The 27856-nt window shown below is 37.9% G+C and overlaps 1 protein-coding gene across 4 annotated transcripts; it reads left to right on the top strand.

The window, feature by feature from the left end:
• Positions 1 to 27856, top strand: LOC110983514 (transcription cofactor vestigial-like protein 4). 4 transcript variants are annotated; one of them, XM_022242838.2, is made up of 4 exons: positions 1 to 407; positions 20239 to 20452; positions 23553 to 23860; positions 24899 to 27856. In XM_022242838.2, the coding sequence occupies exons 1-4, from the start codon at positions 344 to 346 to the stop codon at positions 25150 to 25152; spliced, it is 840 nt and encodes a 279-aa protein (XP_022098530.1). In that variant the 5' UTR covers positions 1 to 343; the 3' UTR covers positions 25153 to 27856. The 4 variants fall into 4 exon arrangements, with proteins under 4 accessions (XP_022098530.1, XP_022098522.1, XP_086991646.1 ...); XM_022242830.2 differs by having other exon boundaries at positions 2 to 410; XM_087135520.1 differs by lacking the exon at positions 1 to 407 and adding an exon at positions 9040 to 9235.

Raw genomic sequence — 27856 nt, 5'->3', positions numbered from 1 at the left:
CATATTTTCCATTCATTGCAACTTGTTTGATCGGCGCATGAGGCGATCGAATCCGCTACTGGAGCGCAGAAACTGCCAAATTTTTCCAGGACGAACGGTAGTAAAAACGCCTATCGGCGGCAAGCTTGGAAGGATACATCTGTGGAATTGATTTCTTTATCAATTGGCTGCATTTTGCTGGGTTGCAGGGGTCAGTTTCATGATCGGTTTTGGTGGTGAAATGTTTGAGTGAACTGACACCTTGCGTTGCTGTGGATTTTCGGTAACCAACGCTTGTTCACGTACTACTGCTACTGCTGGAGATTCTAATCGATTCACAAACCGCCCACAAAATTCCCGCAGCATGGAAACCCCATTGGATGTGCTTTCTCGTGCAGCAACCATGGTAGAAACAGACCGGCCTGCAGGTAGTGAGTAGAATTTTTATGTCCATTTTTTCTTCACTTGGTGTCTTATACACAACGACATAACAACGAGACATGTGCTTCAAGGTACTGTACATGCACGCTCGGCCGGATTGCCATTGTGAATTAAAAAAGCGCTTACGATACGCAGACAAATGACATACCGTTGCTATTGTGTCTCGGTGATAGCATTCAGTCCTGTAGGCTATAGGCCTTGAGTTGAGATAATTTATTTAACATAGTCCTACCATGGTCCTACGACGTCAATAAAATAACATTCCTCATCACTGTTCATGCCTGGCATAATTGTATCAGGCTACCACTCAGAATGGAATGCAACTATTCTATCATGGGGCCTACGTGTACACCTGGAGTTTTTCTAGACTACATACGCCTAGCTACGGTGTACGTAGGCCTATTAGTTTTTTGTTGGAAGTATTTGCCTTGATACCACAGGAGAAAGAACGTTACATCCTGCCTCCACTTTTTCATCATATATCATCTCAATAAAGGCCAGTCATTGCAGAAATGCAAAAAAGACACAAATCTGAGACTGAGAAATTTTTTTTATTTTGTAAGGAAACAAAATTTTTGTGACTGACTCCTCATAGACCTTGTACACAACCACTGAAGTGGGAATCAGCATTCTGTCCCGCAGTAGGTTTTTTACATTAATAATTATCTGTATGCTGTGGAAATTTTACTTCGTTGAACATTGGAGCTACTGGTATTTTTGTAGCTGCATGGTTAAATTGCATAATACGATGTAAAGTGGCTCACCAGTTCCCTAATCCAGGCAAATTCCTTGAGTAGACTGAAGACAGACCAAGAGATAACACTTTTTAAGACTTTGTTGTTTTCTGTGCCATAGGTGTCTTTCTTTGTTGACATTCCATGTAGTTTTATGTTAGCAGAATCTTGAAACCAGTACATGTACATGTATGTATGTTCAAAGGTCGTTATCGCTTTGATTATTCAAGAAGGAAACAACATCAGTGCTGTCTCAGGAGTAAGTTCATTTCCAAGATGTTTCCTCTGTCAATATAAATTTATGTTGATATTTGGACAATGGTTATGCAATTAAAAAGCCACAATTTTACAGGGTGATAAATGTACATATGCATGGACAGATGTTATAATGGAATACAGACATAATGTAGTAATGTTGTTGCTGCATACATGTACCGGTAGGAGATGAAATGAAGTCAACTACATGTAATCCGAATATCCATTTGCTTAATTGTAGGTCACAGCATACAGTACTGTACATGTGTAATTTACATACATGTACATGTACATTTTGTTCACCCCACTGAAGTACACTGCATAACATTTACATGTATTAGAGTAAAGATCAAGTACATGTATACTGAAGGTACTGTGTTCATGCATTGTATACTAGCTAGTAATGGTAGCAAAATCCATTCATCACATACAGTGTACAGTATGAACATAGAGGAAGGAAATACAGTCTTTCTTTATATGGTTTGAGTAAATTACAGTATGTTGAAATATGCTATTCGTGCTGCGTACCCATTGTCATGTAGTGGTGGATGTACATGTACACTGTACGTAACAAAGAGTTGATTGTGCTGGTTTGTTATACTCGGCTAGATGTTGTTTTCAACTGACTGAAGAGTGCTACAGTGATTAACGTGGTACATGATGTGAGTACATCTATAGCACTAGTATACATGCATTTCATGTGAAATATTTACACCTTGATAGAACGATTAACACAGACCTGGTTTGTACATTATGAAGTGAAAGCAAGTGTAAGATCTTTCATGCAAACACCCTCTTTGGAAGGTTTCATGCTCAGGCTGTCATTTACTAAATTGTGTATGACTATGAGTCATTGTTATTTTGATCATAGAGCAAGGACACAGGTTTTGATGTTTCACTTTTTGAGGGGTTATGAATTCACTCTCCAACTTTGATTGGAAAGCAGCCAATCTAGCCGCTGAACATCATTAATATCATATTACCACCTGCCAAATATCCGAAACGAGAAACTCAGTTTGAAACTTGTGTCCTAAAAAGAACTACTGACTTAGCACATTGGAAAATCTTACAATTCCTTTACTGTTCAGATACTCCAGTTACAGATGTTTTTCTAAGAACCTTGTTACCTCAAAAAGTGATATTTTGTCAGTGAGTGCAATTCCTTCGTGAATTGGCTGTGTCATCACCCCAGTCACAATTCGTTGGTTGTTATGGGCAAGCTGTCAATTTGGTTTTTTCATTAAGGCGGCATGGCTCCAAAATCTTCATTTACACAGATATTTGAAGAGATGCCAAGTGTGGGAACTTCAGAGACCTGGATGGTAATGGTATTCAAGTGAATTTTCAGGATCCTTACTGTGTGTGCATGAAATGTCATGAGAAAAGGGTAAAACATGTACATGTGACAGAATAGGGAACAAACTTGAGATATTGCTACATGTAGATCCTAAAGATGGTGAAAACCATGATGAATACAGGTTGACTGTTGTGAAATCACTTTGCGACCATAACTGCACCTAATCAGTCCAGCAGCTGCCTTTGTATTATCTGCAGACTGGCTCAGTTTTGGGCAGTTGAAGGAAAATTAGACTCAACAGCTTTATCGCACAAGTTCCAGTCAGCAAATATTAAAAGGACAAGCCTCATGAGAAGAAAAGATTCACTATCAGGTAAAAGAGATTTGGTTCAATGGGAGTCATTTGATAATTCAGCCCCATGTTGATGGAAAGTTAATCAATGGGTTGAACATTTTCTTTGCAGTGAGATAGTAAATGAAGCTCTGAAGTCCCATGCATCGTTGCATGGTTGCAGCAACCAAACTACCAGTAATATCCAAATACAAATGAAGAATGTTTATAATTGCTTGCAGTGGTCATAACAATTCTTGTCATTGCATGATTGCTTAAATGATATACCCCAGTATGTACATGTACATGTACTTAACAGTGTTGTTTTATTCAATGGAAATCTATGCCTGAATAAATGTTTGCGCTACCTACCCATCACAAGTTCAGAAATTTTGTGCTGTCATCCATTACATGTTATGTACTGTATTCTACCTAATGCATACCATGGATTAGAACTTTTCATTTTTGTGCTTTGGCTTTGATACATGTACATGTATACGATTATGCCTTGCATTCAAACAATGTGTAATTAAATGACACACAATCTGACTGACCAATTAGATGACAGGGTTTATTCTGGCAAGTGCATTTATAACAAGAAATACATGTGCACATAGTATTGGACGTTGCTCTTAGCAGTGAATAAATTTTTCTCTTGCCGGATTTGGCAGACTTTACACCTCTACTTTTATTGGATTATTATCAGCCGTTGGAGTCCAGTCCACAACCTTCAGGCTAAGGCCGAGTCCAAGTCCAGGGTCTCCGAGGCCAAGGCCAAGACTGAATCTCTGCTATTCGAGGCTGAGACCACAGTCTCCAAGACCAGTTATCACACCAATACATGTATAACAAAACTACTTTGGCACTGTTGGCTGGCACACAAGATTCATCTACATGTAGATCCACAAAAAAACTGTTGTACACGACATGACAATACCCCCAATTATTTTGTCTAAGAAAAATAACTAAGTGCTATGTTTTATTGATTAGTTACTTTCAGTTTAACACTAAACAACCTAATAAACAAATCCAAATGGGCATAATTACCTCTTGTTTGGCAGGTTTTGCAAAGTTCAATTTTTATACTTCTTTCAACAAAGTAAGAGTATGGAGTCCCCCCGCCATCACAAATGTGAAAATTATAAAAAGTTTAATTGCTCTCAATACATAAAATTCCCCACAAAATAATTTTCTTAATATTTTCAGTTGTAAAAGCAAGATCGCAAGAAGTAAGGCTTAAATGCGGGCTATTAATCCCCAAACAAAATCAAATAAGACAGTTGGAAGTTCACAGATACAATGTAGTTGCACAGTTGCCCAAAAAGTCCTGCAGTGGAACCAAATAAATTTGTGAGTGAATGTAACCATTTTTCAATGAGAAATGAAAGAAAAAATCAGGAGTGCTTCCGAAAATGATAATCAGTCGTTTTACTAGTTCCAGATCACGCTAATTATTCAGTCAGATTGCAGCTACAAAAAATCCTCACATTTCGGTAAAATGTGGTCTGTAGTCCACTTTGTGTGTCTTAGAAATACTACCGAATTGTTTTCAAAATCTTAGCTTTAAATTTGGACTCACAGGATCGACGAAAGTGACAAGGACACTTTTCCTTGTTCTGGATCAGTTTAACCAGTTCTGAATCGCTATTAAAACTTCTTCACAAATAAATAGTAACTGTGCGAGAAATCCATTTTGCTGCCAGAACCACTTTAAGAAGCTGAGTTTCTTATGAAGAATTTCTTAATTCAGAGAAAATGTTTCATAAATAAGAATTCCAATGAATTACAAAGTAGAACTCGCGTAAATTTTGACTTGACTTTTCCAGTTGTGGAGTGAGTATCAACGATACTATCCTTGCACTGCACAGTTAATGAACCCATTACGTCACATACATTTCTAGTTTGTCCATGTACATGTTGTTGAGTTCGCAACTTATTTGCGTGTAAATAATGTGCGATCTGAAACTATAAAGAAAAAATATGTGTTCAGGTTTTTGGCCAATTTTAACCAAATGGAAACTCTAAAAGTCATTTTGATTAAACAGACATTACGTGTAAATGCAAAGGTTTATGTGACTGTTGTGTTGAAGTATGACGAAAGTATTTCGAATCACACATAGTGAATGACCTATCTCCCTGTAAAGTTTTGTCAATTTTTTGCTTCTGTGATAAACTGTTAAAAATGTCAAAGTGTGAATCAGAAATCTGACCAAATTTCTTCGCTACAGAAAAGCTATCCTTTTTGCTTTTTGCACAATAATCAATGAAAATAAGTATGTTTTCTGGGGATAAAAAACTATTTAGCTGCATTGCATCATTAGGGAGTCTATGTTCCGTACCATGTGGTTGTACACAATCATGATCCGTGCCCTCAGCACATGCATGTTGCAAGTTCTTTGCCATTATAATATTTGGGGGGGGGGAGTAAAAGCTAAGAAAACTGACTCAAAACGGGCGGCCTCGAACTGGCCTCGACTGGTTCTTCGAGTCCAGAGGGTGCCAAGGCAACACCAAAACCGAGTCATTGCGTAGGGAGGCCAAGACCAAAGTTTTGAAAAACCGGCCTCAAGGTTGAGGCCCACCTCGAGACCTTCAGCACTGATTATTATATTGGATTAATAACAATAAAAAGGAGGGAAAATGCCTTGAAAAAAGCCAAAGATAATCAAATCCTTTGATCCATGAGGGCACATTGGCACGTGGGCATCACTTCATCATTTAAATGAAAAAAGTCTTGCTGAGCGTGCTCCTGTGTTGGAAGTAATAGCTTAAGGAATTAAGGGTTTAGAGCAGAACTTACAGTATCTGAGATCACACCAATTGGGCAATCCAGGAAGCTGATTCACTGCAGTGTTACACTCTGCCAATCCTTCATTAAGTCTGGTGTCTGGACAGATACATGTACATGTAGGTACTGCACAATAAAACATTGGATTGTCAGTGACCTTTAAGCACACAAATAACACATTGCTACCAGTATGTGTACTGTTTTGGATCATTGCCAAAATTTAAAGCCTTCAAGCAGACTTTGGTTAACATGCTGCTTGAAATTTCTCACATTTACAATGTACATGTAATTTCTCAATATCACTCACATAAGGTCTGCGTTAATTTACATGTAGGTAGTATATTTTTTTTCATGACAAAAATTATGATTTATTGGAATGAAAAGCATCAGCCAAGACACCCCCCTCCTGAAGAAAAGAAAAATACATATGCAAAGAGTTTCTGAATGGTTGAGTCAAGTACTCCCACCAACCCTGGCCGCTGCTACTTAAAAGTATTGGTTTTTAATTGCAACGTGGACAAGACATCACGACTTCAAGGCCCCTCTGTCTGGCTGGGTGTGTAGACACTTGCTGGCGCCCCTGTCGCCGTGGGAAGGAAGCCATATTACAACCCATTACCACCCAAGTTGACGCCCTTGTCTAGATATCAGGGAGTTGTTGACCCAGTACACCTGACCCTCTTCCCCCTCCATTCTCCACCCCACGCCTTCCCCACCCTCTCTCCTAAAAGCTGTGTCTGTGTAATGTGTGTTGGTACATATACCTGCACTTGAAGGAAGATGTACACTTTGAATAGACTGGGTAAATTTACTATGTAGTTTTGGTTGGGTTATGCATTGCGTTATGGGGGGGGTGGGAAACAGATACCCATAGAGCAGGTGTACAAGATTAAAATTATTAAAGCTTATGATCCTTTACATGTACCAGTACTACATGTCCACTTCTTGTCAGTGTAATACTGTTTGAACTCATTGTACATAAATCAGTGTACATTTGTGTGCATCTGTGTTAGGCTGGTTTTTACCGGTAGGTTTTCTACAGTTTCAAATGCAAGTTCATACCCCAAGTCGTCAATCAACAAACTACTTGCACAGTACAACACGTCAGGTGTGCCTTTGAATTCCATAATTTCCATTTCACTTCTCTCTTTGTCATATTAATCTGTTATTTGGAAATGGAAATAGAAATTAAACACATTTGGTAAAAATTTGAGAGAGTTTCCTCTTTTTTAAATCCCATTTTAAAGCATAAATAGAAAAAAGGCTACTCTGCAACTTGGCACAGTGAAGATCAATTTATTGGTTTTTTAAATTTCAAACTGATACCCCTTCACCAAGTCTCTGACCTATACTGCATCTATTGTTGGTTTGACCAACCTAATCTGTGAGGAATATTGCCAATTACTGTGCTGTGTGACGTACCCAATTGTATCAATAATAAGGGTAATTGAATTAATCTTTTAATGCCATTTTCAAGACAGGCTGTTTCCACACAGAATTTATTTCCAGGTTTTGAATGACAAAATAACTGCAGTTGAAGTTTAGAGTTTGAAAAAAATGCAGATCCTTCCCGTAACATGAAATTAATCATTAACACCAGCATTGAGTGAATATGCTTAAAAAAATTAGACTACATCTACATTTGATATCAGCATTTGATCTGTGGCAGAATAATGAATTTAGCATGTTAATGACAGAATGAATGTGAATGTACATGTAACATTTCAGCCATTCATTAGTGGTCAAACTCCAGTATTTCTGTTTGTTAAAAAGAAAATATATTGCTATTCCTGACAATAGGTAATGGGTGCCCCTGTTCAGCTGTTGGTATGTGAGGTATGAGTGGGGTCAATAGGGGTCAAGTTGTTAGCCATAGGATGTACATGCAGTTATGCACTATTGGCGTCCCTGGATGTGAACCACAGGTCCTGTGTACATGTACATGTACCTTCTACATGTACCTGTATGGCTCATGTATAAGAGAGGCATCTTCTGCTAGTTTGGCATACCGCCCTCTGTTGATGAAAGAACATTGTACAGCTTTCATTCCCTATGCAGCTGGACTCTGATTTGACAGAGAGTGTTGGTCTGTTATATTTGTGTCAGTACCATTTACATGTATACCAGTGATATGGATTGGTCAGTGACCACGGGCTTACATTCAGTACATGTATCGGTACATGTACACTATTTATGTACGGTACCACTGCATACGTGAACATGTATACCGTACATGCTGGCGCCTCTTGGCATTGAATTTTTAGGACCTACTACTATGAATACACATGTTTTTAAAACCACTATGTACAGTTGAACTTCCCCCATCAAACAAATGAATCGGTGTCTTTGGGAATTGGTTCTGAAACTAAAACCCTATGCAATCAGGTTCTGTAAATCAATACAACCTATGTACAATAATAATAATAATAATAAAGCATTTATAAGGCGCACTATATCTGCAAAGCATTCAGAGGCGCCTGTCTAGGTGGAAAAATGAAAAACTCAATTGTGCATTCACAGTGAAAAAGCTTGTGAGAAGAAGAATGTTTTGAGATGATGCTGAAATTGCTTGATGTCATGTTCTTGTCTCAGATGATCCGGGAGTGAGTTCCATAAGCGTGGTGCAATTGTAGAAAAAGCCCTGTCTTGGCCAGCCGAGTCCAGGGAACAACTAGGGTATTACTTGTTGACCTCAGACCCGGCCTGACAGAGCGGAGTTGCAGCATGTTTGCAAGATAAAGGGGACTAGAGCCATGGAGTGTCTTGAATGTGAGAAGGAGGATCTTGAACTGAATTCTGTATTTGATGGGTAACCAATGTAGTTTGTTGAGAATGGGAGTTATGTGAGCTGTACAAGAATCGTGTGGAATCTTTGGAATGGTTGGGGTTAAGAACTTGCAGTTTTGATGAATGAAGAGACAAATGGATGTTATTTGGAGATTCCAGAAGTCATTGCCAGGGTTTTGGTTATTCAAAGCCATTATCTTCTCTTTATGTAAAAGTCTTGCATATTCCTTTTTTTTAGGGGGGGGGCTAACTATGAACTTTAATATGTTACAGAATGAATTCATGCATTTTATTCCTCCCTCTGTATGGTGTCCATTCCCATCCCCAAAAGAAATGAAATCCTTGTGACATGTACATGTACCTGACTGCATTCATTACATGTAATTACACCAAACAAGAAAAAACCCTAGGTCTGGTTTGATTTTTTCCTCAGACTCAGACAGTGATATTGCAATTTCAAGGGAAACATTGATGATTTTGTAGTAGCCGTGGAATGTAATGAAATGTCTGGACAAAGGACTCCGCCCATGGTGCCTGTAGACTGCTAAACTCTGGATGGGAGCACCAGTATATGAAGGCCAACTCGAGACAGCTCATACATGTACCGGTAGTATTGTATATGGGTATGTATGTAAGTACCGGGGTACCTGTAGATAGAGTTGGGGTCTCTTAACTCTTAGAACCACTCCAGAGGGATACAACAGCGTAACAAGTTCGGCAAAGTTACTCGTTTTGTGTATCATTGATACACAGTACATGTACATGTGCTGTAATAATGGCTGAAATGTTGGTCTGCCTTGTAGCGGTGAACAACACCTCATATTTGTAGCACTCATTACCTACCGCAACCTTCATGTACATGTACATGGATATGAAATTTACAAGTAAACAATCCACACACTGTAAATGACTACATGTATGTGTGTACTGATACAAGCACGTTCTCCTTTAAATGTGATAAAAACTACATGCTATGTACAACAGTAATCAGCTCCAATTGTATACTTTCTGTGCATGTGTTTGTAAATTAAGTAGCATTTGCGTATGTACATGTACTCAAAGTTTGCCTTAAGAGTCCATATTTATAGCAAATTTCTATCCTTTGGACAGTTGTGATATGAGTTTCCCTTCTGCCACCTCAGTTAAAACTGAGAGATTGTGATGTCATTCCTTTATGGAACAAGTTGAAGGGTATTCCTCACATGCCAGCGGTGCACAGAATTATATTCATTCTGACAAGGTCTTATTTGGTATGATGCATTGAAGGTTTTGTAGTACACATCTTTGACAAAATATATGAAAGAAAAAAGACATTCAAATTTCTGTCATTCTTTGGAGTTTCTTTCATTAAAATATATGTTGTACGTACATTGTACCTTTTTCATTTGAGCAGTGCTTAGCCTGTTGAACTTGAAAACAACTTACGAAGCTGTCACTTAGCCACTGTTGCTACATGTATGTACATGTATGTCAGTGCATGTACCGGTACATTGTAGATCCCATGATGTTTTAATTTTGTTGAAGTACAGTACAAAGTACTGTTATTTACAAACCACAGAGATTATATCATTATCAAGGTACCCGATACTGTACAGTGTAGAATCTCGGCCACTTCAGGACAATTCTTGTTCCAAATTTATGAATTTGCTGTCACAAGTTCTTTTGTTCAAGAACATGTACATGTATGTTATAATTATGTAAATGAGCATATTTTTGTGTGTATTTAATAAATTAATTAAATTAAGTTGAAATAAGTGTGGTTGTGTGTATTGTTAGAATAATTTGCTCTGTTGCACCGGTACTGTAGAATTGCACTTGTACTCTGTACAAGTAGCCCTTTCATTTTATCTGATGATGAACACCTATTTGAATGAGGCAATTTGCATTCTGTGGCTGAGAATGACATACATTGTAAAATGAAAGTCAAACATGACAAACTACATGTAGCATGCGGATATCTCCTTGATTTATGAGCTAACCAGAATATAGCACAGTCTTCTCTTTGTTATACCACATATACAAGTACCATACACTTTGTGCTTCACCAAGTACATGTACATATATGTAGGCTTATCTACAGTTTGTATTTTATTGTTCCAAAATATGCACCTGAAAATTCTGGATTTGGTTCTGAGCATACATGTAATTTGTCTCCAAGGTGAAGGCACAGCGGATTACTTTTTGATTTCCATGCCACTGAAAGGTTTGATAAGACTAGTAACACGGTGCATGTTTGTGTGTACCGGTATGTGTACATGTAATTAACTGCAAGAAAGTTGTTCTTTTCAACAACATATATTTCTTTTCTTTACCTTTCTGGTGTGTTACATTGTGTCAAATGTTGCATCATGGAGAGGAACACACCAGAGTGTTGTTGGGGGAGGGTCAGGCCCTTCTTTTTGTCTCTTATTGTACTTAATTCCAAGGTGTTAAACCAAGCTTGCTACCGGTAAAGCAACAAAATATTGTTTGTTTGGTTCACACATTGAGTCATTGCCTAGTGCCTACCGCCCAATGGTGATCAGAATGGGAATATGCTTCACTAATATGAACATAACATGTACCTTTCATGTACACGTGAATATGTACATAGTGCCAGAAGGATCTGCAAATATCCATTTTAAACATATTATCAATTGACTAAAAATTGACAAAATTTTGAATAAAGAAAACATTGCCAGAGACAAACTTACAAAAAATGTAGTTTGTCTGCATGTCGGCATTGTACAATGTACACGTACATGTATGTATTCAGTCACAATTCACATCACAGTGGCATTCTGCCAAGTTCTGACAAGCCTACATGTATAAGATAGATGATATGGCATCTTATGTCCCAGTACATGTACATGTTCACATGTTGTGCAAATAGGATGGAATATTTGGAAGGCCTCAGATTTTCCCTTAATGAACCAGTAGTCAGGGATAGCCAGCTGTATCTGAATGGACTCGTCGATGTTTGGTTGGGGGCATTGAGAGAAGGCTTTAGGGGCATATGTGAGCTGTAAAAGCTATATCTAGTACCTTACAAAATCATGGAGCTTACATGGAATTATGCTTACGTTGTGATGTTAATGACTAATCCCTTTACCTATCAGTATACGGTCTGAAATGTAATTTTGTACCATGGATGGATGGAGCATTAATTGATCCATTTGTACTGGTAATGTAATGTACCGGTACATGTACCTGCAGATTGGAATGTTCCACTTGTGTGTACTGCAGTTAAGATGAGTAACTCATGCCACATGATCAACAATCCACCAATCAGATGATGGGGATTTATTTAGATGTACATTCCAGTATAATCCCTGAGAATCAGGGTAGCATAAAAAGAAATATGACTCTTTTATCCGCCCTGAGTTGAAGTGCACCCTCACCAGTGATAGAAAGACCTGTGTCAAATTCATTGCACATACTCAGCGTGCTCCGTGCCAAATTTGTGCGCCTATGCGCTGAGTTACCGTTGTACCAAAGGACTGTTAATGTTTTTTTAAAAACATGCCTTCTTTTGTTCCCGCTGGGAGTGGATGGTACATGTACTTCAAATGTTAATCTATTTGCACAGTACGAGTACACACCACACATGCTGTGTGTGTAACTGTCAGACAATTTTTGTGATTGACCCTTTATAAGAAACATTAATGAACACATACATGTACCGGTACTTGTAGACATGGGTGTATACATGTACGTGTATACTGTACAATGCATCACAAAAAGCTTTACCACAAACCAGGTGGCAGGTGCAATCATAGAACAACAGTGAAAATTCCCCTACTAGTACATGTACATGTACGGTACTACAGAGCTAAAATGAAGCTCTGTGGTAAGACCAAAACATGTGTTGTCACTATAGTGAAATGCATACTATTGTACTATGTACATGGACTTGGTCTGCGCTGATATGTACTGGTACATGTAGTAAGGTTCTCTATAAATGAGCTAGCTAACAACACAAAAAATGGAAATCACAACCTCAAAGCCAAGTTTCACTTTTAGAAAAATCTTTTCATTATTTTTCCCATTATTTCTTCAGCAGCTTGCAATGAACAAAATTCCCCCAGGGTTGACTGAAAACCCAGGCTAATTGATATGCCTCACACACCCTAGGCTACATAGCTGACATTCCACAGATACCAATTTGCATAGTTATCCAAACAAGCCCCAGAGTAGGGTTGATAGGGACCTCATCATTGGCTGGCACAAATGGTTGGTGGTATGTTTGCCGAGACTGGATTGGTCAAGGTAGTTAGGTTGGTTTGGACATGGTTGGGAGAAGCATGCTCCAGGAGGAAATGGAGGCTTTTATTGCATCAACAACCTGTATGACCACAGATTGGATGGGTTAGTGAGGCAAGTGTGCACTGTACTTGGAGCATACTTGAGGTTGAATTGAAGGGTGGCTTGTCATTTGCTGCCACATGATTTTTGGAGCCTGTCCTTGATAATTCAGCAGTTTGTCTCCTTGCAAGTTAATAACAGGTTTAGAATTCTCAGGCTAGCCTTGGAAGCTAATAACTCTTTGGAATCATCTTGTCAACATTGGTTCTTGGATGTTTTTGCAAAGTCTGAGGATGGAAACACTGACCTACACTCAGCTGTTGCCGTGTTTTGATCCAATGAGGCTGGCATTTTATGAAGGTAGGATAACAAAGAAATGTGATATCATCATTTGGATACATGTATGTATATGTGTTTTGATCGACATAGGTTCAAGTTATTCAGACCATGTTCAGATGGGGGAAAATTTCTCAATGTAAGTTTTAACACAGAAAATGCTCCTATCTAAAGAATTACAGGGCAGCAGGGCCTGATGTTTCAACCCTATTCTTAAGCAAAATCTTCAGACCCATGTTCATGTCCATATTTAAGATTTACATGTACCATATGTGTAGGTCACTATAGTCAGTAGTTTGCTGCATTGTATTATGTACATGTACATTTCAATGTATAATTACCAATTGTATAACATTTTGGACATGTCAGATCACATGATTCTGGGAACTACCGGTACTTAGAAGCCTTTTTTGCCTAATTGGGTATGGGATGATCACAAATAATGTACCCTCAGAACTGTGGGGTCCGATGTCCACCCCACTCCCCTTAGTGGATGATGGATCCCACAGTTCTGGGGGTAAGAATGATGACTTTTCAATTAGCAGATTAAATTACACCCGTCTTTGGTGTGTGAGCCTACAGGTCCAGGACACTGAAATCCTATGTTTATTGGAGTGTAGTCCAGTATCCATATTTTAACTCAGACATGATCGAGAGAAGCAGAGAATGAACTGTTGCTGTGAATTTTCTGGAACTGAGATGCTGCAGTGTAGACGACTGGTACACTTTATTTTGTATGTACATTGTACCATACATAAATCCGTGGGTGCATTCTTCTCAAAAGAGAAGATGTACCGGTAGGTCTATTTTGTTTATGGTCACCTATTTCATTGAAAATTGGCAAAATGAGTGAGAAGGACATCGTTGTTTGCCCGTCATGCATCATGCCAGTGTGCATGTACAGTACATATGGGCCTTTTCTGGTGACTGCAGTGCAGAGTCAGCAAAGTTGAACCTGATCCAACTTTACCGACTGCCTGCGTCTTTGTGGCTCGTCATGATAAAGTGTTCCATATGATTATGTATTGTTGGGACTGATCGGCAATGCTCTCTACATACATGTATGTATGGAAGCTAGGCTTTACCTTCTTTGTGTTCGCTGGGAAAGAGCCAAGCAATGACTTATTTTATTCACCATTTCCCAGCTCGTTATCTCTTCTTTTTTTCACGAAGCAGCACACACTTGAGCTCTGAGGACTCAGGAAATATTGCACAGCATCCCATCTCAGCAGGTTGTTCTTTGTTCAATGGTCCAACCAAAATGCCTGGGATTTATTTCAAGGGCCACCTGTCAGAGGAGGAAGTAATTCATAGCATGATAATTTGACTCATTGAAAATTGGTTTTGTGGCCCCAGCATGCAATATGTAGAAGACATTTTTAACATATTTGGTACAGGGAAGGTGTGTTTCAGATGAAGAACAGTAATACATGTACATGTTGGATTATTCATTTCCAAATTTGTTTTCTCCCTAAAATTGTTCCCTTTTTGATGTCTGGAAAGTCCAACAGCTTGGATGAGTAGTTAAACAAGCTATTTGGTATAATTTATAGTTAATAGTGTGGATCATGCAGGTTGATCTGTAGATCAAAGAACCCCCCCCCAAAAATGCAGTTTTTCACAGCTTGGAGTAGTGGTCAGCAAATTTACCATATGAGTTTGTGTCTCATCCTTCAACTATGAACGCTGTGGACTCATCAAATAAACATACATGTAACTTCATCGCGCAGTAAAGTGACTTCAGTCATTGCATCATGGCAGTATGCATGCATGACCATACCGGTACTGTAACATGCACGTTGGTCAAAAACTGTCCAAAAACATCAATGCACAACATGAACACTTATCGCTATGTACATGTACATAAATTGACAAATGTGGTACCTGTCTTTGCATGATGGGTGAAAAAGTTGTTGTGATTGGAAAAATGTGAGGTTGAATGACTAAAAATTGCCTGTTCTGTTCAAGAATACAGGCTTTGCCACAGAGCTGTAAAAGGAGGAGCCAAGTTGTCCAGTGCTGCTACATGTAGCTCACTTTGAACCATACCAAATAGTGTGATGGTGATATTTTTGCCTGAGGTAAACTGCCTCTTAGAAAAAAAAATTCATTTCAAACCAATCCAAATTCTCCTTTAGCCTATCAATTTTCTTAGTGTGTTTGGGTGTACATACATGTATGTGCGTCTAAGTATGAACATTACAATTAAAAGGCATGTTACATGTAGCAGCATTTATTGTTACAAGTACCTGTTCATACCGGTAGCTACCGTACATGTACATGGACCTGTAGACTCCTGCAACAGCTGCATACGAACCACACCCACATGTACTGTAAATGTACATGTACAGAACATGTTCATTGCCCATTGGCATGTACAAGTGCAAATGTTGCAATGTACTGCGTGCTACATGTACATGTATGTGAAAATAGAATTTTTGATGTAAACTGTTTACATCAAACTGTATTTTCCAATGATTGTATGATTGTCAGAAAAAGTACACTGCAAAGTCTCTTTTTGTCGAAATCATACCGGTAAAAACCAGGTAACAGTGTAGTGTGAGATGGAAAGATTCACAGTCTTGTTTTTAAGATTTTGCAGGTCACCAGGGGTGTAGTAATGCCCTTAAGGCATGCTATGGTACATGTACATGTAGGTCTGTGTGAGTCTCTTCGTGTACATGTAAACCATGAACAGTTTTGCCTGTAAACATTTGCTGTATGATTTGGATATCCTTCAGTTTGCAGCAGATGGACTGAACAAACTTTAAGTGATGTGTTTTCTCATTGTCTGGTGAACTGTCGAATAATAAGCATACATGTACATACATGTAATGCATTTCCACTGAATGACTAATGTCATTTTTCCAGTGTCTCTCAGTGTACATATAATGTAGCTTTATTCTCAGTTACCAGTAGCTAACAAGCTGCTTTGAATCACTGAATGCCTTGTGAAGTTCCGTCTCATGTACAAGCAGAGAGAGTCTGTGATGACGACTTCTTAAAGCACAGAGTTGTGGGAGGGTGTTCAGAAGTTTCAGACTATCTTGCCTAAATCCCCATAGTGTCCCAAAAAAATCCTGCTGAGAATTTTCCAGCCCTGGAGAGGGAGAGAGGTGTGCATGCAATGCATACCATGCCTCAAGTGGTCTGACCAGCTGCCAAACACTTGGTCTTCAGTCGAAGGAGTGGTCTCCCCAATCAAATCAATCCTTGAGCATGTTAAGCCATCATACTCTGCATAGCAAGCATAGCAGGACTATGCTTGCCACAGCGTGGGAAATTGCCTGAGACTAGTTCTCCTTCTCCGATTGTCCCCTGTCACAAACACTGTATGGGCTATGGACTGGATTAGATATTACAACTTGGAAACCAAACAGGTTAACTATATGTATATACAAGCATGGCACATGTCCAAATCATCAACAAGGATGTAATTCGTCGTAAACATGTTGCTAACCAATACTAAATCAATATGATAAAATGTTTTTAAAAGTCTGTAATTTTTGCAACAAAGTGTGATTTGTTTGGGTGGATTTCTGTTTTCTTCCTGTTCTTGTTGAGTATGCTCAAGTACATTGTCAAGCCATGTGGTTGTTTGAATTGCTAATCAGATAAAAAATGCCTTCCACCATCAGATGACATGATATTGGTTTATATACATGTATGTGTACATGTATACGTGTATAGTTATGTGCTTGTGCATGGATTTTAAAAGCCGATGCATGTACATGTACTGGTAATTCTGCAATCAAAGTGGGAGGGATTTTAACATCCACACTTTTGTTCATCACCCATTAAGAATTCTAAATGTCATGTAGTTTTTAATGTTTAGGATGTTTCTAGTTTTGAAACATTGATAAAAATGTATGCAAATATTGCAGTTTCCATTGAAGAATAACTTCAGAAGCATGTCAGACCAAGAGGTTTCTTGAGGATATTTGACTGTATAGAAATGTTTATTGCATGTAATCACCCAAAGTAATCTACGAACGTGACATGTTGCCTTTAAAATGCAGTTCTGTGTTTCTGATGCAGTTTCTTTGGCTTGAATCCAGCTCATCTTAATGTCATTTGAAATATGTAGGTTGAAGTTTAATCAGTGTCTGAGCTACATTAGAGAGGAGACTTGAAGTTCAAACATAGTTCATCAAGGTATTATTTTCCAATTGCCTCATAGTGGAGTGATCCCCTGTGACCATTCAACTAAAAACAGCCTGTCTGAAACTATCAAAACAAAAGAATTATAGGATGAGTCATGTTTTAGGTGTAGAGCCTATAGGATTTCTGTGGTTCAAGATAAAGGGCCATCCAAAGATTTCAACAATTTCACAGTCGTACAATTTACAAAGCATACAAAGGGGTTTGTGGGCTGTATACCACATTTTGGATCCTCTAAAATGTTGATTTTTCAGAAGTATTCTGATTCAAATCTAAAATATGAAAATTCAAGAAAAAGATACAATGTAGCATTTACATAATCACTAATTGCGTGCTGAAAGCTGGCTCTGATGGAGAGTAAAATCCGGAAGGTTTGCATGCATCGTGCCCATGGCCACCCGCACCACCGCCCACTGCAGCCTGGTGATTCAACCATGGAGTTCTACATACAATGCACGTACATGTAGTGTACCTACACGAGCCCAGCCAATCAGCACGATCATGTCTCTCAGCTCAGTACACACAGCGTGACAAGCCAGCAGTACAGGCCGTTTTCAAATACTTGACTCTGGAACCGTATGAGGCTTCAACTATTTTTCCTACATGATTTCCTCACGGTTCTTTTCAGAACCATACAGACTCACATAGAGATCGTATCCTTGCATGGTGCTACCGCAAGCTTTCCACCTTAGTTGTCTGTCACCATGAATAGCTTGAAATCCCATATGATTTGGAATTGTAAGCACATTAATAAGTTTGATAGTGCCACAAAACAGTAAATAAGATTCAAGAGTCAAACCTTACATTACTTTGACTTTATTTCAACACTTCAGGCCCACAATTGTGGCTTGATTTTGGATATGAAGCCTCAAACGTAGACGAAGAAGAGTATTGGAAAACGGCCGACTATATAACCTTTGACATTGTGACACGTCGTTCCCGTTTAACAACATAATTTTATTTAGATTTGATTTGATTTATTTATTGCCAGATATGATTGGAGTGTAATTTTTCTACCTGTAGTAATTTTTAGTACCTGTACATTAGTCTTCAACCATTTCAATAAAACTAGTCAGTTGAATTTTTAAGAAACCCATTTCTACATTACTTTTCTTTAAAGGATCCAGGAAATGAATTTTTCTTAGAATCACTTTTTGTGTATCTCTGTACTCTTCTCCCATGTGTGAAGACTGTTTGACATCTTTTTTGAGTTAACGTGAACTGAACAGTGCACTTTTTCAAACATTGAAAATTGACCAAGCATTCCTGGACAAATGAGGGCGCTTTTGCTTTGATGTAAATCCAGGAAGACATACATGTAGTTCAGGTTGCATGTTTAAATATTTCAAATTCCTGGTTCCTTTAAGTGAAACCATAGTGGAAGGAAAAACCTCCATGGTGAAACTGACACATTTGCTTATTAAACATCTTTAGATTTCAGAATTTTCACTCTGCAATTGATGATTAAACATGAATGAGAAAAACATTAAATAATATGTTCAAATATTTTTTTTTACATATTTGACCTTATAATTTTTAGTACATAAAGGTTTTCAAAAGTGCACCTACATGTATATGTATATGGTTATGGGTTGTGGTACTTTCCAGCAATGTTATGCCTAGGGGACATCATCAGTATTTCAAGATCTGGAAAAATATTGATACATGTACATGTAAGTACTATTTTGGGGGTGCTGAAAAGTAGTGCTCTGTGTACTACTGTGAAAATGTTGAAAACTTTGGATGGCCCCTAATAAAATACATTTGTGCAGGCAGGATTTGTATATGGCACGTCTGCACAGTTCAGAGTGGAATGCTCCATGTGGACACAGATAAAACAATTGACTTTGAAAACCTTTACAGGGGCTAAAAGATCAGTGTACATGTACTGATATCTCAAATAATTGTGAGTGTTTAGTCATTAAGATGAAGATTTGTGGGTTATTGAAGGTCACTACCTTCAATAGTTTTTGCTATACAGGTACCAGGAATGTACCTGTACAGATGTAGACCTACAGTACAATGCAGTTGAAAGTTAACACTGGGAAGTAGAGTGGGAAATTTTATGGGGAAAAAGTCCCTTTTACATTCTCACATGATTTCCAACATCCAAGAAAATGTGTGAAAATCCTTCCATACCTGTGTAAAAATCTATGGAAATTCTTTTCTCAGCTTGGAAAAATCTTTCCCTCTTGTGGAAAAATCTGTGAAAATGTTGCCCACTTTTGGAAAAACTGTGAAAATCTTTTCACACTTGGGTAAAGATCTGTGACAATCTTGTGCCATTTTGGGAAAAGTTTTCACATTTTATGAAATGAAAATAAATTCCCTGGGTAGAGAAAAAGTGTCACGAATTTCCCCTTCTTAGGTTACTGCAACTTTCAATTTCAATGTACTGTACATGTACATGTACATGTACAGTATGTGTGCAAAGGGTCTATAGTGAGAAGATGGACCTGATGATCGTTGGTCTTGATGAATATGCCCATTGTTACTATACCTCTATCAGTCCATAGCTTTCTAGAAAAGGCAGAGGTGTAGATTTGAGAATTGTGAAACACAATTTCCACTGAATAAAAAGTAACCAAGGTGGCTTAACCCTAACACTCCTTAATCCTTCACCTGTTGGAGGACTGAGGAGGGTTAGGGTTAAGTTACAATTTGGTCAAGTGCACAAGGAGTTGCTTTTTATCACACTGTGATTGCTCTTGAAACTATGCTCTTAATCCGAAAGTTCCAAGTGGAAAACACCCACGAGACTCATTTTGTGCAATCTTCACCAGTTTGTCCATCTTTGCTCTGTGGTTTGTCTTATCTGCTCTTACATGTCTGTTTCTACTCTCAGGTAATGCAGCACTACATTCAGAAGATCTTAGGTCAGAAGTCTCCAAGGAGCTACCATCCCGCATCAACAGACAAAGACGCAGCACAGAGAGAAGAGAACTCTCACAAGTTCTGAGGTTTGATGACCTTCACAATGTTGGCAACAGGTCAGCTGCAGCAACTATGATGGATGATACAGCAGCAGCAGTATCTACAAGGTGTACAGGAACACAAACGTTAGTATTTATTTTGGGATGGTACTGTTAAGTAGTGCTCATCTACATTGTGTAGGGTGGATTACATTGATGATGTATAGTTTTACATTGAGAACTAAACTGCAAGTGTTTAAAAGGTAAAGGAAAGTTGGTTTAATACCGGTAGGAGGAACATCACATGGTACTCCTGGAATCACACCAAAGATGATGGTGTGTTCTCGCTCGTATCGTAGAGTCATACAAGATAACTGTTCTTGATAAACCATTTGTATCTCCATTTGATAGTTGTTCCATCTGTAGTGTTTGTCAGGAATCTACCCGTGTATGATGGCCTTCCAAGTTTCCACTATCTTGTTTAATTGAAGACTAAATATTTGGCCCACAAGCTTAAAATATTTGTGTGATATCTTTGTTTGAAGAAGTGGAGTGGCATGTTTAATGTAATATCAATAAGGAGATAAGCAAAGGTACATGTACATGTATAAGAATTCCTTGTGGTTGATGATAAGATACCTGTACATGATACAGCTTCCAGTCCCATGCACAGCTTTCTTCATTGCTGTATTCCCCTGATGCCTGCACATTGGCCTACTAGCAACTTAAGTGTACAGTACATGTATACACATGTACATGTATATGTATACACATGTACATGTACATGTACAGTACAGCTGTACATGTACATGTAGCATATATGTACAGTACATGTACATGTAGCATATATGCACATGTACACTGGTTGCATACGAGAAGACCAGTTGATTTCTGTATTACAGTATTTGTCTTGCTTACTTTTTTAACATAGCTAAAATGGAATCAGTGGAGATCCCTTCATTTAGGCCAACAACTTTTTTCAACTTATTTTTATTTCGAAAGAAATGAAAAAATGAAAATTGCAGCAAATTGTGAGATTAACTCTGGCATTCTCTGTACTGTACTAACTGTACTGTATGTGTACATTTCTTTTAGGGGGGACACACTGTAGCCTGTGGGGCCTAATTGAGCATTGGACAAAAATCACAGAATGTCTACATGTACATGTACTATACATTGTATTTGTGCAATCAAATACTTTTGGAAAACATTTTCGAAAGAACCGTTTCATTGAAAGATGTATCTCAGTTTCATGCCCTCACTAGCCACCTTAGGTGAGACTTGATTGACAACCTCCTATTTTACTGTAACAGCAGATGTCTTACTATTTGACCAGTTAAGTTTCCTAGTGTTACTTGGCTGGTTGCAATTGAATATGTGCATAAAAGCAGACATTTGAAGGAATTCAGCCAGCAGTAGTAATTTATTTGTAGGGTTTTCAGAGCAGAAAGTTCTCTGTTCAAGTTCTGTTCGTTGCATTTGCTGAGAGAATTTGCATGGGTTTTATCCAGTGTGTAGAAAAACTAAAAATGCATATGTCAAAAAAAAGTATTTTATTCAGTCTATCTTAAGCAAGAATCCGTGCAGATTAGGAATAAATTTATGAAGTGCTACATAATCTTAACAGTCCCAAATCCTCCAATTTCAATACTGATTTTACATATACCCTAGGGGTTAGGGTTAAGAGTGGAAGTAAAAGGATTCCCATTGTAAATATTTGTAACAAATTGGTGTTGTGATAGTAAAGCTGTAGTTACCCAGTGACATACTAGTATACTCTAACCTGCATGCTGGTCACGTATCAACAAGTCCCAGGCAGTAAGCTATGCCAGCAATGCACTAATGGTGAGGACCCTCATTCCACAGTCATATTTCAGTCCCGTGGAATGGAAATTTGAATCATTGGTGGACATGACCATGGACCATAGAATAATAATTCCCAACTCTCTAGTGGGGGGGGTCTATAGAGTGTGCCTTTCTGACAGTGTGATTCATAGCTAGCTAAAATTTTACTTTGTTGTGGGTAATCTTTGGGGAGGGTTGGGTATAAAGACTGTAAAGTGTGATATGACGTCTTTGCATACCTTTGCCAGCTTTGACATGTGGTGGCATTCTGCTTTCAAAGTTTATAGTAAGGTATCATGACTTGTGCTGAGCAGAGGCAGGGCACTATTTTAAATGTAAAAGAACTTTCAAGTGTTTGAAGCAAAAGAGAAAAGGCAAAAAATATTTCTGATATATTGAATTCTTACACCATCCATTGCACATTTTTCAGAGTGCCAATAGAGTAGCTGTGCGTCAGCTTCTTTGCTGACACTTTTTACTTTGCCCATGACAAGTGTCAGCAAAGAAATTCATTCACAAGCAGATATTTCAAAATACATACATACTTGCATTTTGCTTAATCTGCAGATTTATTTTCATAGTTTTTCATCTTCAGACGTCTTGCAATGAATGTGGCTGATGTGAACAATCTGTTTGTATTTTGGATATCCATTTGCCTGAGGGTTCAAACATTCGATATACATCTATACCCGTCATCTGTGATACAGTTTGTCATGCTCAGTCTTTTGAGCGCATAAACAAGGTCATTGGTTAAAAAGTCAGATAATGGACCAATCAATCATGGCTGTGGACCTATGTCAGGGGGAAGGAACCAATTTAATGGCAACTATCAGCATGAAATAGTTGACATTTCAGTCGGTCAACAAAGTCTACCAAAGGAGGTGGCGGTTGTCTTTGAAGTCCAGCTGGTGTGTGTTCTCGTATAGAGTGTGTGTATGATACCGGTACGCACACATTCATGTACCAGTATCTATACCTGTATCTTGAATAGGAATTCAACCATTTTGTGGATGTACATGAAATTGGTCACAAGCCCCAACTCTTTCCCATGAAATCCCTAGGATGCTTTGAAGATGGAGCACACCCTCTTTTTTGCAGAGTGGATGATTTCTTAAGATTTAGGAAGGTTTCAAGCAAACCACCACAGAAAATGAGGATGAATTACATACTGGTAAAATTACTCTCATCAAAGACCCTCTTTGGGGGATACCGGTACAAGATGAGATATTAGAATGTCTAATTTCTTGACTGAATTTTTGTGACGTTAGTTTCATTGGAAGCAAGTCATACTAGTAGATGCCTGGTTTGGCTGGTTTTGTTCCATGTCAATCACAGATCTGTTCCATGTCAATCAAAAATCAATAACATGACCAAAAACTCTTGGTTAATATTCTACTTGCAGAGAAATCACAACCATGAGATTAGAAGACCATGATGCAGGTGTTCCTGATGTGAATCCAGCACTCCCTACTCCAAGCTCTTCATACCTCACCCCGTCTCCCACCCTTCTTCCCACCCCATCTGGTAGTGGTAAGGAGACACAACAGGTCCGACCCTCTGTCATCACCTGTGCTCCATCACAGCCAAGAGAGGGCAGCATCCGGGAAGGACTCTGTAACACAAATAATCCAATGTATGGGAAGACCAATGGATATACATCATCTACATCCACACATTCGACGAATTGCCATCGCCGAGAAATTTCACTAGGTGAGTGAGAACCAGACTAAATTACGTGGTAAGAAGAAATTACATGCCGCACCCCAATGCTAAGAAGAAATTACATGCCGCACCCCAATGCTAAGAAGAAATTACATGCCGCACCCCAATGCTAAGAAGAAATTACATGCCGCACCCCAATGCTAAGAAGAAATTACATGCCGCACCCCAATGCTAAGAAGAAATTACATGCCGCACCCCAATCCATGTCAATTACTGGACCAGAAAAGTGATATGAAATTGAACTTAAAATAACTTCTTGTTTATGTTCTTTTTTAAGATGCAGAACAAAATTCTTTTGAGTTTCTCATCTGTCAAGTTGTCTGCATTTTGGAAATTTCAATTTTTTTGGTACACTTACAGCACAGTTTGGGAAGATATTTTTCAAGGCTCACAGACATTTGTATCTTGTACCATATTAGATATTTAACTGATCAATCATGTTATTTTTCTTTACAAACTTACGACATTTGTGCACATGTGTATGTAACGTAGAGTACATGTGTATTGGAATTTAGATCAGCTTCATGTACATGGATATGGATATGTGCCAGTATGTTCTTTGATATACCACTTCAAACAATGCAGAAATGTTTATCAGAGTAGCCAGAGAGAGGTACATGTAGATTAACTATCCTGTTCATGTTGCATACCAGGGCGTAGCACATTGATAACTTTCCAGCAGTAGCAAACCTTTGGTGAACCATTCATCTGTCTAGTCAAGTGGGCACAACAAAATGATTTACCAGTTTTTCACATTTCCATGGAATACTTGACCCAAGTTATGTGACCTTTTGAGGGGGTAGGTTGGTAACGGAACACATACCGGTACATGTGTGTCTGGTGCTCAAGGAGAATAACATACAAACATTAAGTTGATTTACTGTACCAGAGCCTGTAAAACAATAACATACATGTAGACTAGTAACTCTGGATGTGTACCGCGTAACTTAAAAAATCTTTAAAAATAATGTCTGTTTTAAAACAGAGAAGTGGTGTACTGAACTCTTGCCTCTGTTTGTCATTCAGGTGTTTGTGATCCTGTGATTGAGGAGCATTTTCGGCGTAGTCTTGGTAAAGATTACAAGGAGAACTATGGGGCCTCAAAATCAGCCAGTTCTACAGAGGGCGTTGTCACTATGATTACAGGGTCTGTAGATGACCACTTTGCCAAAGCTCTAGGTGATAAGTGGCCACAGATTAAGAACGTAATGGAACCATCAAGTCAGTCACCCCCATCCTCACCTCGACTCGTTCATCCAACCTCAGTCATGTCCACATAACACGTGTTGTCAAAGTAGAGATTCAATTTTCCACTCTTTTGCACAATGTAAGGTTGATATCAGCCATGTCTGGATTGTGCAATTCCACATCATTTGCATAGTATAATTAGTGATTGGAAATCTTACAAGAACTTCGTGTGGATTTCTATAGTTTTGGTCTAGACGTCATGGGGCTCATTAATTGAATGCCATTAGGAATGGCTTGATTGCATGGTAAAAATCAAACAAATTTTGAATTTAAGAGGTAAAAACATTTCCAAACCCTTGTCAAAGAAACCAAAAGGAAACTTCAAAGTTCTGTAAGAGTTACTTGCTGTTGGCAACACTCGGTTTCTAAAGACTAAATATACCTTAGTGCGGGCACATAGCAAACAATGCTAAGATCACGACCATTCTTCACAAGAATTTTTGTTTGCCCGCAAAATGGCCTGAGTATGTCACATTATCAATTATACCTGCCCTTTTCGTCTTGGTGCCCAAATTATGAATCCAAGACTGAACCGATGACATTTACTGAAATGGTTATAATGCATTAGAGATTTAATAAGATCTGAAATTGCTACATTATTATCTTAGTTACAATGATATGGCCATGTTGCATACAGTGAAGCATAAGAACAAACATATTTTGCCAAAATCTTTTGGAAACTCAGAATTCAGTATGGTTGTGTTAACCAAGCTTACATATCGTTTTGCTTTGGGGCTTAATATAAGTGTATCAGTAATTTATGACCCACCAAAAATTAACATATTCTGAAAATGTGTTTCTTTTGTAAGTGCACGATGTATGCATGAAGCGGAGATTTGGTGTAAAAAAGACAGCATAGATACATTGTGAAGATGCAATGTAACATAACAGTATACACACACATGGTACGTGTAGGCACAAAATGGTGAAAGATTTTCTTCTGCATACATGGGAGTGTACAACATAAAGTCAATACTTTTGTCAGTTCGCTTGATTCTACAAGCATGAGCAACCAACACATTATTTTAGATGTGATCCCACTGTGAATGTTCTGACTAGACTTTATTGAAGTGCCCATTCAGTGTAATGAAGCCTTATATTGTCAGTCGGGTCTTTAAGTATGTTATATTCAATGTAACCTTGTGAGAAAACAAACCTTGACAAATTATGACCAATTTCAATGAAGAGATAATTACCCTTTTCCTTCACTAAATATATAGGAAATAAATGATTGTACAATGTATTTATATATATATTTGAATCCAATGGTCGTATCTGCGATTGATTTCAAATCAGTGTTAGTTCCTTCATGATACCTCGCATGTTTACTGAAATGACCCTTCCAGAGTTTCTTCAAGAATGCTCTGAAATGTTTCCCATCAACAAGTAACAATTCTGATGTATCCTCTACTAAACTCGGTAGATGTCTTCCCCTTTTTCAAATCTTTTCCCAACCTTTTCTTCAGTCGCCCACAAATTTAAGTAGCCTTTTGGCCATGTAGTAGGCAATAAAATGTATTAAATAGGAAACCTTTGTTACATTCATAGTGAATGTGTGAAAAATATATGCACACATTTCTGTAAAAATTAGTGATTATTTTTGTAAATAAATTGATTTATTGTGTGGGATTATAAACAGGAATAAGTTTGTTAGTTTTTTGGATCATGTGGATAGTAAAAGTGAGTTATTTCAAGAATGTGTTTGTCAGTCAGAGCCTTTTGTAAAATGCAGGGTCTAAGTAACTGGATAAAGAAAATCGTAAAGGAAATGTGTACATAATAGTGAAATATTTAACGCATTCCTAAAATTCTTCATTATAATTGAGAAACACTGTGAAAATTCGTGTAGGCTTATAATGGGCATGTCAAATGATTGCATGTGTTTTGTCGATCTTTATTCAGCTATGATCTCTTTTTGTAATGCCAATGTTTCCTTTACTTTTATTCTAAGGCTGCGATACATTCTACTGAAAGAAAGACCAAATTATCATACTTACATGTACGTACATACATGCATTTTGCATCAATTGAAATCAATTACTTTTCATTTGAATTTAAATCCAGATGTATTTAAAGAAGCAAGATACTAAAGCCTTTGTCATTATTTAGAGGCTTACAATAAGTGAAAGCATTAGGCAGTAGAAATCTATTTCCAGATTTTTGCTTCTTACAAAAGCAATGTGAAAGTGCACACTTTAGGGCCGACACTTAATTCATTGGACTCTGCTACTGAAGTAACAGTGACAGCTACAAATTCGCAGAGCAATAATTCATAGTTTTATATTCCATGTCATGACACAGAATCCATTTATGTTTCTGTATATAACTGTAATTATGTATTGCAAATGTGCATTGTATATATCAGTATACAATACAAATATTTTATATCTAACAAATCTTTTCCAAATAATTTCGTAGGTGTTCTCTGTGATGCATTTTACAACTTAAAATGGAAATACTAATGTATAATTTCAAAACCGAGAGAAACTGATGAAATCCAGGAAAAAACCCCACTTATATAGAATCTCTAAGTGATATGCTTCAGTCATTTTGTGATGGAAATGGTTAATTATTAGTGTAATTTGTAAATGATATAAAGTATGCATGTTATACATTTTTGTGAGAGCCAGTTATTTTCTTATGTAAATATTACTAATGCATATCTAGTCCAGTTAATAAGGCCCTGTCTTGAAAATTAGCGAGAGATATTAAATTTTCCAGTAAATGTGAATAGAA

This window comes from Acanthaster planci, linkage group LG04, assembly GCF_054643075.1.
Source record: "Acanthaster planci isolate LZ-2023a linkage group LG04, COTS_SCS, whole genome shotgun sequence".
In the NCBI taxonomy this organism is placed as follows: domain Eukaryota; kingdom Metazoa; phylum Echinodermata; class Asteroidea; order Valvatida; family Acanthasteridae; genus Acanthaster; species Acanthaster planci.
This window is presented reverse-complemented; position numbering and strand designations above follow the sequence as displayed.

Excerpts from the sequence above, each read along its gene's own strand:
- LOC110983514 (XM_022242822.2), top strand. The coding sequence starts at position 13,169 with ATGTTTTTGCAAAGTCTGAGGATGGAAACACTGACCTACACTCAGCTG. Across the intron at positions 20,453-23,552 it reads AGGTGTACAGGAACACAAAC|AGAAATCACAACCATGAGAT; the intron begins GTTAGTATTTAT and ends TTCTACTTGCAG. Across the intron at positions 23,861-24,898 it reads TCGCCGAGAAATTTCACTAG|GTGTTTGTGATCCTGTGATT; the intron begins GTGAGTGAGAAC and ends TTTGTCATTCAG.